At 55.5% G+C, this 11348-nt stretch overlaps 4 protein-coding genes across 4 annotated transcripts; 2 read left to right on the forward strand and 2 right to left on the reverse strand.

The window, feature by feature from the left end:
• Nucleotides 1–328: 328 nt before the first annotated feature.
• J7T54_005547 (uncharacterized protein) lies at nt 329–2794 on the reverse strand (the record flags this gene model as incomplete). Its single annotated transcript, XM_051503978.1, has 1 exon — nt 329–2794. One exon carries the CDS (start codon nt 2792–2794, stop codon nt 329–331), a length of 2466 nt encoding a protein of 821 aa, XP_051364374.1.
• Nucleotides 2795–3264: 470 nt separating this feature from the next.
• J7T54_005548 (uncharacterized protein) lies at nt 3265–6648 on the reverse strand (the record flags this gene model as incomplete). Its single annotated transcript, XM_051503979.1, has 2 exons — nt 3265–4164; nt 4213–6648. The coding sequence occupies 2 exons, from the start codon at nt 6646–6648 to the stop codon at nt 3265–3267; spliced, it is 3336 nt and encodes a 1111-aa protein (XP_051364375.1).
• A 1274-nt stretch (nt 6649–7922) lies between these two features.
• J7T54_005549 (S-(hydroxymethyl)glutathione dehydrogenase) lies at nt 7923–9290 on the forward strand (the record flags this gene model as incomplete). The annotated part of the gene is made up of 4 exons (XM_051503980.1): nt 7923–7943; nt 8052–8181; nt 8236–8371; nt 8432–9290. 4 exons carry the CDS (start codon nt 7923–7925, stop codon nt 9288–9290), a joined length of 1146 nt encoding a protein of 381 aa, XP_051364376.1.
• A 704-nt stretch (nt 9291–9994) lies between these two features.
• J7T54_005550 (Endonuclease III-like protein) lies at nt 9995–11271 on the forward strand (the record flags this gene model as incomplete). The annotated part of the gene is made up of 2 exons (XM_051503981.1): nt 9995–10683; nt 10734–11271. 2 exons carry the CDS (start codon nt 9995–9997, stop codon nt 11269–11271), a joined length of 1227 nt encoding a protein of 408 aa, XP_051364377.1.
• Nucleotides 11272–11348: the final 77 nt, after the last annotated feature.

An 11348-nucleotide genomic window follows, 5' to 3' on the forward strand; every position in this document is an offset into this window, starting at 1 on the left:
CTCTTCCGATGCTCGGCTGTGTCACTATGACCGAGGTCACTGGAAAAGGGGCGCGGAATAACGAGCTCAGAGTACGCGAATGCTCTCAAAAATTGATCGAGTCATGATATGTATCTGAAATACCTACAATTGGCTATTGAAATTAGTCTGTGGTTGCCGACTGTACAGTGGAGGCAACCTGTCCGGACTCTGTCCAGAGCCCCTGGCGACTCGCATGTTTTGATTGGGAGCCCCTGAATTGCCGCACCGTCACTTCTGGACATGAATTGGCCCAGCTTACTCCTAGCACAAAATAAATGCTGAACAGACCCCGTCAGAGCACATCCCTCTACCCGACACTTTGCTGCACATTAAATGTCTCTTCTGTCCACCCATAGCGTCTCTGCAAATCCTTCGCGACACGCAGAGTCTTGCGTCCCTCCATATGTGCCTTGTGTGGCCTGTGGGCGATGAATGCTCGAACAAGCCCCATGCTCTCGGGCGGGATGAAAGCCAAGATGGAGCCGCCGTTCGGTATGACGGAGAACCCCAGTTCCGTCATCGCGGCTTCGAATGCTGACCAGCTCACCGAAGGTCTGTGCACAGACTTGCAGAAGATGTCTGTGAACGTCTTGGCGGTTGTTGCGCTGACTCTGATCTTGACACAGGGCGTCGACTCTGGCTTGATGTCGTTGGCCGTATCGAGTTCACGCTTCGCGGGCTTGATCTCAGCGCTGTTGGGGGCGGGCAAAGTCGACTGCACTGGTCGAGTCTTCTTCTTCTCTCGTCGCGGTGAAGTGTCAAAGGCTCGAGTCGGCTCATCGATACCAGGCCATGGGATGAACGGTCCCTTCTTCGATTCCGGCTCGGTAGCAGGGACAGGCTGTGCGGCTGTCTTGCTGGGCAAAGATGTGGGCTGTTCACTTTGGGGAGGTTTGTTCATGTGTTTGGCTGAGCATTCGACCTCTGTTTCGTGGTGCTTTTCGCGGTGCAGCTCTTGCAGACAATACTCATCTTCTTGTGACGCTTTCTGGCTGAGTTTTCCCCTCTCGCCCTGGACTCGGATGTCAATTTTATTGGGAGCAGCCGGCTTGCTACCCGCCAAAGCATCCCAATGCGCTGTAGTCAGCGAGGACAAGCAATCCTCGACCAGATCAAAGTACACATCGTCCAAAGAGGACCCGTACTTGTCCGTGTACAGGCCCTCAATCGTATTGATAGCTTGCTTCGCGACCTCTGGCTTGTTGAGTCGGTATGAGGGCCTCGCAAACGCCATTTTGCTGACCTTGGCCTCGAGAGCCACAAACTCGGTTTCCAACTCATAGAACCGCGACAGGAACAAAAGTCCTTTCTTGCGGGACGGCGAGGGCATGGGGATGTAGGAACGCAATAATATGTCAAGCCTGGAGCTGACGTAGAGATGCTGAACCAGCGCGCACAGCGGTGACGGCAGGTCGCTCAGCCTTGAACTTCCTGTTGGCGTGCCCTCTGCAGGTGGTGCGAAGAATTTCCGCGTCCAGTATGCCACATGGTAGGCGTCTGCCCCTGTTTCGCAGGCATTCAGAAGCCATAGTCTCGAGTCGTTGGGACTCAGCTCCGCCCTGGGGTCCCCAACCATGCGGTGTCTGTAGTTTCCGAAACTGTCGGGTACGTCCGAGACGCGCTCGAACCAGGCCCTACCGAGGCCTGTCTGGAAGAAGCGGGTGACCAGCGCCTTGTCTGCTCGGAAAGCAAGGTCGCACATATTTGCCAGCTCCTGAAGCAGCTGGGTCCGATAGGTCCTCGGCATGTCTCTGCGCAGATCGCTGAGGAGTTCCAGAATGTATGTCCAAGCGGCGTCGACCTTGGCAGCACGCTGCAGCGCTTCCAAGACGCCAACAGTGTAGTCGTTGTGTAGGTTGACCCCATGAGAAGAAGCTTCATTTCCGGACACAGCGCCGGCTTTGCTTTTCGTGTAGAAGCCTGCAATTGTGAACAAAGCCTTTGGGTCGCATCGAATGAAATAGCAATGTTGCCTGTTATAGCTCGCCTGTTCAGCCGCCATGTCAACGAGACATTTCAATTGAGTCGAGTCCCGCTTCACGCTTTTTAAGGATGCTCTGAAATCCTCAAAAGACTCGTTCAGATCCACGAGGACATTGAGCCCTTTCGCTTCCGAGGGGTCTCCTATGACTCGACGAAGCGCAAGGGGCAGATCCGGTGGCTCAGACCGCTGGAGCTCGCGGTCAGGGAGAACTCGCCTCCATATGAGATACAGCCATGTAAACAAGACCGCTTGCCTCATATAGACCACGGTTTCGGCCACGAATCCGGATTTAGACTTGGCATTTGCAAACATGCCGTGGCACGCCGTGCGAATATTTCCAGAGAGTAGACCAGGCGCAGCTCCGGGAGGATCGCCAATGACCCCTGACAAGACTTGAATACCAGATTCTATGCCGTCCATTTCAGGGATCTCCTGGACCAGCTCGAGATCACTCTTGGCGCCAGTGGCAGCGCGTTGTAGGCGCTGCTGCTCCAGCGTCGTCGAAGTTCGATGTCTGAATACGTTGATGAGGGTTTCCGGAGTGCCTCGCACAATTGCTTCCGGACCAAGATCTGGCCATAGGGGTGCATGTCTCCAAAGCAGTTTGTATGGTCCAGGCAGCTCGTTTTCGCAGTCCTCGAAACTGGTCTTGTAGATTTGCAGTCGTTCATCTGCATTGAAGGTTCTCCAGGCCTGATCAAACTCGCCACCATGTTGCTTGTAGCTCAGCGTCAGCCAGTTCGCCATGGGCTGCATGTCCCCCACAAGCTGGGCGGCGAGGCAGTCCATGCTGGCGATTTGATATTGTGATAGTCAGCGGTAACTGGCGCCAAAGTAGAGGACGACGACGACAACAGAAAAATGTTGATAATGAAAAGTGTAGTCCGAAAAGTGTGCGAAGATTGGAGTTTTTATCAGTCGACATGTTTACAGGACAGAAAACGCCCACTTGGACGCCTATGAACAAAGCAGTCTCATGTGACACAAGTCCATCATTCAGACGGGAGCTCACCTAAAGATTGAAGGCGCCACCTCATACTTTAGGTGAAGGACAGGTGACTCAAAGGTCAGGCTTTGACTGGTCATTGAGGCCTGGCTGAAATCCCAGAGTTGAGTTGAAACTGCTGTCATTGCGATCGCTCAATGTTTGACATGATAGTGATGACCCCAGCACCTGAAAATGAATAGACCTTTATTTCGCGGCATCGTTACTCTACAATGCTATCCACAAATGATTTCATGAGCCCCTGATACCTAGCCTAGAAAGCCCTTGTTACGCCGTCCGCATCGTCGAGCCACAGTGTCGCCAAATCCTTGGCCAAGCCCAACCTCAAACCACGAAGCATATGTTCCGCCTTGGTCGTCGAGCTAAAGCTCTTTCTCCAGTCCCAGCCCCTTTGAATCTTGCCGCCCGACGAGGAGACAGACTTGTGCATATGATTTGCGAGCACGGAGCTGCCAGTCATGACATAGCTGCCGCCGCTGAGCGAGCTCGTGGACCTGAGGAGATCAGCGGGCGTGGACCCCTTGAGACCTTGTGCTGATGAAAGCACCAGGTTGAAGAATTCGTCGCAAGTATCATAGATCCTCGACCCGACAGTCTGAATATCCTCGATAGCCTTGAGCAGGATGTCCATCTGCTCCAGAGTGATGATTGCTGGCCGCTGGTTGACAAACACGGTTGCCTCGCCTAGCAGCGCCAGCAGAAAGTCCTCGCTGACGACCGCGTCCCTCGACTCATCGTACAGACCGCCTCGAATGTTGTCATCCGCGCTAGAAACGACAGCCACCAAGGCCGATGCAGCTTGCCGCTTGATCGTGGCAAGTTTGTTCGCTGGCAAACTGCCGGACTTTTGCTGGTCCCGCAACTCGTAGAATTTGCGCAGCGTGGCGTACCCGCTGAGCATGCGTCCGAGGAGCTGAGCGGCCTCCAAGTCCTGTTTGGCACGCTGCTCCAGGGTTTCGGTGCGATTTTCTAGTAGATTTCGGAGTTCCTTGTCGAGATCCTTGGTCGCGGGGTATGCAGTCGATTGAACCAGTGAATAAGACATGAGAAGGTTAAGTACTTCCCGTACTTTGTCGGTTCGGTGGGACAGCGCGTAGTACCACAGAGCTTCACCGTAACGATGTGACTGGGTAGACAACGTGTCCGCAAAAGTCTAGAGATGTCAGCAGTGTCTCGTCTCATCAGCCGAGGGGCTGTTTACCTCTGCCGTCTCCTCGGCATAGTTGATCATGCCAAGGTCATTCAAGATCCCCCACATCTTGTCCACCGTGCGCCCAGAGTGCTCGTCCAGTGTCTCCAGAATGTCTTTCAGTAGCTCCCCGACGATTTGCTCCGACTTCTCAGGCAAGTCCATCCGGCCAAGGACTTGAATAGCCATCTCCCATCCTTCTTGGCGCGGCGAGAGCTGCTCGATTCCTGCCAGGTCTCGTGCGTACTTCTCCAGCGTATCGTCCTTCATTCCCAGCATCTCCTCAGGACCTGGCTGTGAGATGTTGAGCAGCGCCAAGTCCTCCATATCCAGCGCATCAAAGGCCAACGGCCTCGTAGACTCGACGGGTGGTAGCCAGCCGCCCAGGGCGGCTACTTCGGCAACAGCGCACGCCAGGGGCAGCGACCATGTGCGCAGAATTCCAATGGCCGCGTTGACATTGTTCTCAAAGACTGATGCGACTGCCACCTCCACTGGGCTCATCGCGTTGGGAATCAGATCCGACTGCAGCACGGTATGGAACGAATCTGCCAGGCGCTGAAAGTACTCGTCGCTGTTGCCCAGCTTGGATGTGGTCTGCAAGCTCTGGGACTGTGTGAGGCGCAAACTCCTAGGGCGCTGATTTCCTTGATCCCACCAGCAGACCATGCCGACCGTAGCCTCGCACCAATCCTCGGCTGTCCCCAGGATTGCCTCAGCATCGCCAAGTAGAATGCTGTGGATGATCTGTAAATTCTCGTAAATGTCCCAGGGCAGCTTGCTCGTCGCCTTTCGTGCCATTGTGGATAAACTTTCTCGGTTGTAGCCTTCATGGTCTGCGAAAGTCTGGTCTTGTCCCTCAGCAAAGAGAGTCATCTTGTCGAGTGCGCCACGGGCCTGGATCCTGAAAAGAGTCCATCGGCTGTTGAAAATGTCCCAGTCGTTGCTTTCCGAGGGGCACTGCTCCAGGAGCTCGCAGGTCTTCTGTGTGAAAGCCTTTACGTGCTCTAGCGCTTGCCCCGTGTAGACGCGTTCCCTCCTGATGTTGCGAACCTGCTCCCAACCCGCGTTTCTCAACAATCCAAGGGCAGCTTGTACATCGCCGCGCAAGAGGCTGTTCTGTACTGTTTGCCAGTATACGCTATGGCTCGCTGGGCTGGGCTTGTGACGCATCACTACGTCCACTTGTTGTTGATGCGGGTCGTAGCTGCAGTCGTGTAGCCAGTGGAGTAGCACGCCAGAAAGTGGTTGGATCTTCTCTTCGTCCGAATCATCCATGAACCTCGTGTGGTGCAGTCGAAGCAGCAGTTGTGATACGTACTGTGCTTTCTCAAAAGGCTGAGCGCCAGATCCTGGCCCCACACCAGCCAGCTCCTCTTGAGGCTTCTCAAGCGTGTTGACATGGTCGCTCCAAAGCTTGACTAGGCGATAGCTGATGTTGGCAAGCGAGTTGTCCAGCTTCTCAGCGTCGTCATCAGCACCAATACCCTCGTTGTAGAGTCGACAGACAAGATCCTCGGTCTTCAGGATCAGCTCGTTGGGTTCGCTGAGCGGCGCAACCTCGGCGTGCGCGTAAAAGTCCTTGGCTATGGAGCCATACTCAAATGCACGGCCTGCGCCACTTCCACGGCGCATGGACGAACGGCGGAGGAGATCCTGTGCTTCTTTGCGCATCGTCTTGGTCGCTGCGGGCGTGTTGAGCATCATCAGATCCTCGTCGGCTTCGCCTATGGCAGCCTGTCCATATTGCCTGTCGTCATGTCGCAAGTTCATGAAAATGTCTTCCTCGCTGCCTTCCGCATCCTCCTCCATGTCGAATTCGGCAGTACGGGTGCCCTCGTCGTGGTCTGAGCCGCCTTCGTCCTCCTCTTCTTCTTCATGATCAAAACCCAAGTCCTGCTCAATAAGCTGGTCGAGTTCATCATCGACTGAATGTCCGAACGCGCCGCCCTTGCTCTGCCCAAGTGTTGACCTGAACAAGCCACGCGGCTCATCATCGTAGTCGACATCCTCCTCACCCTCTGCATCCTCCTCCACAGCTTCCTCGTTGTCGTCTTGTGGTTCGACGTCTCCCAAGCTGAATTGCCTACTCAGCCCGGATGGCTGCCTCTGCGGATTTCGTATCGATCGACCCAGCGGCGCGTTGGATCTATTATTCTGTGTACCCCAGAGTTTCCTTCCTGGAGCCGGGCCAGTCTGAGACATTGCGCTGTCGCCAAAATTGACCGGCTTCGAGCTCGTCACCCCGCGCATAATGGAACTACCAAGGTACGAATCTGAGGGCGCGCCCGCGGGCGTGAATGAGCCCGCCGAGGATGGAGGTGGTGGGCCAGCAGGAGTTGTGGATGGGTGACCAAAGACGGAGCCACCGCGGATCTTTGGGGTCTTTGCAGGCGTTGAAGGGCTGCTCGGTGGGCTCGAGTCGGGGACAATGAATCGGGACGCCATGATGGGATGTGACTAGTATGTGGTGGCGGTGGTGGTGGTGGTGCTGTTGTGTAGACGAGTCGCTGGCCGCCGGCTGCACTGCAGCCGCCTCTACGTCTGTCGCAATGAATGAATGGGATGCGCAAGTTCGCCAAGGTCAATCTCGTTCTTGAAATGCGTACGTTGCGATTGATTGATTGTGATGGATGCGGTGGTCGTGACGGCGTGCTAGCATTGATCGTCACCTCAAACAAAGATCGAGCTGAACGCGCTCTGGAAATTCTGAAGCTGGGCAGCCAGCCAGAGTCGCGACGCAGCAGCTAGCCTCACCCGAGGATCAGCCGGCTGCGATGAGAACATCCCGTCGCGTTTCTTTCTTCGCCTCGACAATCGGAGAATTGTAAACATTGTGTGAATTGCGTACATCAAGTTTGTACTGCTCAAAGATTCCTAGCCAGGCATTTCAATTTACTGACAACGCGATACATCTGACTATCCAAACAACGGGGGTGGCTACGCCCGTCAGCGCGCTCCAAGTTGCAATCAAATGGTCTTTAACGGCTATTGCAGGAGATAAGAAGTCTGCTCATCTGCAAGGCATAGTGCCTGTTTGTGGACTATGCTTGGAGGCTGTTGTGAAAGCTCAGTGGCGACGAGGAAGCGTTGTACAGTGTACGTACTTCCGCTCTCACATGAACGTTGCGCCTCGCCGGCATATTCCTCTCGTGGCACCGGCAACATCACTTCGCCCATAATTCGGCATCCGCAATGCTCTTTGAGTCACACGCCGTGAATAGAACCAGACCGTATCGTAACAACTTCAGCCAATTGACCAATGACTTACGGCCATCCGCGGACAATATTACCTTGGACGGACAACGGGCGCCGACACCGACGGTCACAACTGAGATTTGGAGACGATGCATGCTGTGATTGGCCCTCGCGGCTCTCATGACTTTTTCCGGAAAGAGTTCAAGTCACGAATTGTAGCTAGCCTGCGGCTGTGGGGACGGCGCAACGGTATTCCTTCCCTTGCCTGTTGATTGCACCTGACCATGGCGCCCCTGAGTCTTGGACATCGTCACGTCAGGCTTGCTGCCCCTCCCGCAGCGGGGTAGCTCCCGAAACTCCTCTCGGAGTCGTTCGGGGATCGGGGTCAGGTCAGTCTGGCGGAAACAGTGTCGTCACGCCAAAGTCATTACGATTGTTTCTCTCTGCAGCTATCAGCCGCTGATTCCAACTTCATGCTCTAACTTCTGCTTAAACTTCCTCACTCACACATTTACGCGAGCATCATGTCTGAAACTGCTGGAAAGGTCAGTCGCAAGCAATTTAATCGTGCACGTCACTGCTGCGCTGCGTTGCCGTCGATGCTGCCCCTCACGCGGTTGGAAACCCGATCATGAGCTGACTCCGAGAACCAGACAATCACTTGCAAGGCCGCCGTTGCCTGGGAGGCTGGCAAGGACCTCAGCATAGAGGACATTGAGGTCGCGCCCCCCAAGGCGCACGAGGTGCGAATCCAGGTTCACTACACTGGCGTCTGCCACACGGGTACGGTCCGCGTCCAAACATCGATCGAGGCTCTTGAATACTGAGACATGTCAGATGCCTACACACTTTCCGGCAAGGATCCCGAAGGTGCTTTCCCCATCGTGCTCGGTCACGAGGGTGCCGGTATCGTCGAGTCGGTCGGCGAGGGAGTCACAAACGTCAAGCCTGGCGACCATGTTGTTGCGCTCTAGTATGAACCCCATTGTAGCCAAGTGGATGAGAAGTCGGTTGGCTGACAGATGTGGAATAGCACCCCTGAGTGCATGGAGTGCAAGTTCTGCAAGTCTGGCAAGACCAATCTTTGCGGCAAGATTCGCGCCACCCAGGGCAAGGGAGTGATGCCTGATGGAACGTCGCGCTTCAAGTGCAAGGGCAAGGACCTGCTGCACTTTATGGGCACATCCACCTTCTCCCAGTACACCGTCGTCGCCGACATCTCCGTCGTCGCCGTCCAAGAGGATGCTCCCATGGACCGCACATGCCTGCTGGGCTGCGGCATCACCACCGGGTACGGTGCGGCCCGCGTGACGGCCAACGTCGAGGAGGGCTCCAACATTGCCATCTTCGGTGCCGGCTGCGTCGGTCTATCGGTCATCCAGGGTGCGCTGATCAACAAGGCCGGGCGCATCATTGTGGTGGACGTGAACCCGTCCAAGGAGGAGTGGTCCAAGAAGTTTGGCGCCACTGACTTTGTCAACCCCAACGACCTCAAGGGGCAGTCCATTCAAGAGAAGCTCATTGAGATGACTGACGGTGGCTGCGACTACACGTTCGACTGCACGGGCAACGTTAACGTCATGCGCGCAGCTCTTGAGGCGTGTCACAAAGGCTGGGGCCAGAGCATCATCATCGGCGTCGCGGCTGCCGGCCAGGAGATCTCGACCAGGCCGTTCCAGCTCGTCACGGGCCGTGTCTGGAAGGGCTGCGCCTTTGGCGGCATCAAGGGTCGCTCGCAGATGCGCGATCTGGTCTCAGACTACCAAAAGGGCGCGCTCAAGGTGGACGAGTTCATCACCCATCGCAAGACGCTCGGAGGCATGAACAATGCGTTCGAGACGATGAAGGACGGCGACTGCATCCGTGCCGTGGTGGATATGCGCACCCTGTAGAATGTGTACAGCCGTGGATGATTGATTTGAGGAGTTTGGGGGACAGTAAAAAGTTCCTTGCGCAGATTGAGGCTTAGGGATGCATCGAACTATATGCATAACATGAAGTACCTTGATGGCCTGCCACCCTTGCAATCCACCACTTGCGAATGCAGTGATGTAAGCGTGATGTATTTTCGACATGGCTGATCCAGGCTTCGAACGTACATGTGGATTTTATTCTTTTTTTTTTTTTAGTACTGCTGATTTACTGGTTTTTCTGTCGCCGGTGGACTCGGGGCGTGCTTAATACCGTATGGAGCTAAATGGGATTAAACGATCTTGTAGTAGAACTCTACATAACACCAGCCCCTTACCGAAAAATAAGACAGGACTCTACAAGTTATTGTATAAAAGTGCGCCTGGGCTCAGTCTACGCCATAACAAGATCTTCAATTCATCACTCTACCCAGAGCAATATCCAGTTCGACACAATGGTATAGGGTATGCCTGTTGCAGCCACAATGTCGAGACCGAGGCCACCAGCCAATGGGGAAGACGCCGACACCGGTTCACCACAAGATTTGAGCTCATACAGGGACCCTGTATGCCTCCAGGCTTGGCATGCTCGGGCCTTGATTGTCAATTTGTCAGGCCCCTTCATTATATGCAAAGGGCATCCTACACTTGCCTAAGGCGCTTTATTGACAAAGTACGCCCGGACGATGCGCACCTCCAGAGCGTCTAGAGACGCTAGCAAGCTCTTTGGCAGAGGATCCCCTTCACCGCCGCGACGTACGACGCGCTCTTCCCTAGCCCGATTCGCGTACGGAACGCCCTCGACCACGACGGACGACAATGCGACACCCGACGTTGAAGATGCGATTCCCACGCCCGCGCGTAAACGTCGTCGTCTGACAGCGACAAGCACAGTCAAGACATCACCAAGCTCCACTAGTGTCAAGGTGAATGTTGAAGACGTGAAGGAGGAACAAGAGACCAAATCGCCAGTCAAGCGCGCCAGGAAGCCTGCGAGGAAGACCACAGCCCCCAATGGCGAGACGACGGTGTCCTCGCCGTCCGACTGGGAGGAGATGTTCGAGGTAGTGCGTACGATGCGCGCGCCGGGCGGTGCAGCTGCCAATGCCGCCGTGGACACAATGGGCTGCGAACGTCTGGCGGACACCAATGCCTCGCCGCGCGACCAGAGGTTTCACACACTCATTGCGCTCATGCTGTCGAGCCAGACAAAGGACACGGTCAATGCTGTGGCGATGGCGCGACTCAAGACGGAGTTGCCGCCCTGGAAGGAGGGAGAGCCCTTTGGACTCAACTTGGAGAATGTACTGGCCGTGGAACCGGACGTGCTGAACAAGATGATATGGGCGGTGGGATTTCACAACAACAAGACAAAGTAAGACCCTGAGTGCTGGTGTCATCTACAACAATCTAACACGGCGACAGGTACATCAAGCAGACGGCCGAAATTCTACGCGACAGATTTGCTGGCGATATCCCCGACACGATCGAAGGCTTGGTCTCCCTGCCCGGCGTGGGACCGAAAATGGGCTATCTCTGTCTCTCCGCGGCGTGGGATCGCACCGAGGGCATTGGCGTCGATGTCCACGTCCACCGCATCACGAACCTGTGGGGATGGAACAAGACGAACAGCCCAGAGGCGACGCGCGCCAGCCTGGAGTCGTGGCTGCCTCAGAACAAGTGGCGCGACATCAATCACATGCTCGTGGGCCTAGGCCAAACAATCTGTCTCCCGCAAGGTCGTAAATGCGGTGAATGCGATCTCGGGCTTCGAGGTCTGTGCAAGGCTGCCGAGCGCAAGAAGGTGGCTGAGGGCCGGAGGGTTAAGGAAGAGCGATTGGAGCAGGAGGGAGACACCATCAAGGTGGGAACCCAACTGAAGGAGGAAATCGCCGTCAAAGAAGAGGTCGTTTGTGAGGATGTCAAGATCAAGCTGGATGGGGAGGCGCCGGATGCAACTTGACGATCCTGCGGGAGAGGATTGTCGCTATCGCGACTCAGCAACGTCCGCTCACGAGACCAACAACGACGGAGGCAGCG

Source organism: Emericellopsis cladophorae (assembly GCF_022114955.1).
Source record: "Emericellopsis cladophorae strain MUM 19.33 chromosome Unknown NODE_7_length_695568_cov_118_814649, whole genome shotgun sequence".
NCBI classification, from domain to species: Eukaryota; Fungi; Ascomycota; class Sordariomycetes; order Hypocreales; family Bionectriaceae; genus Emericellopsis; species Emericellopsis cladophorae.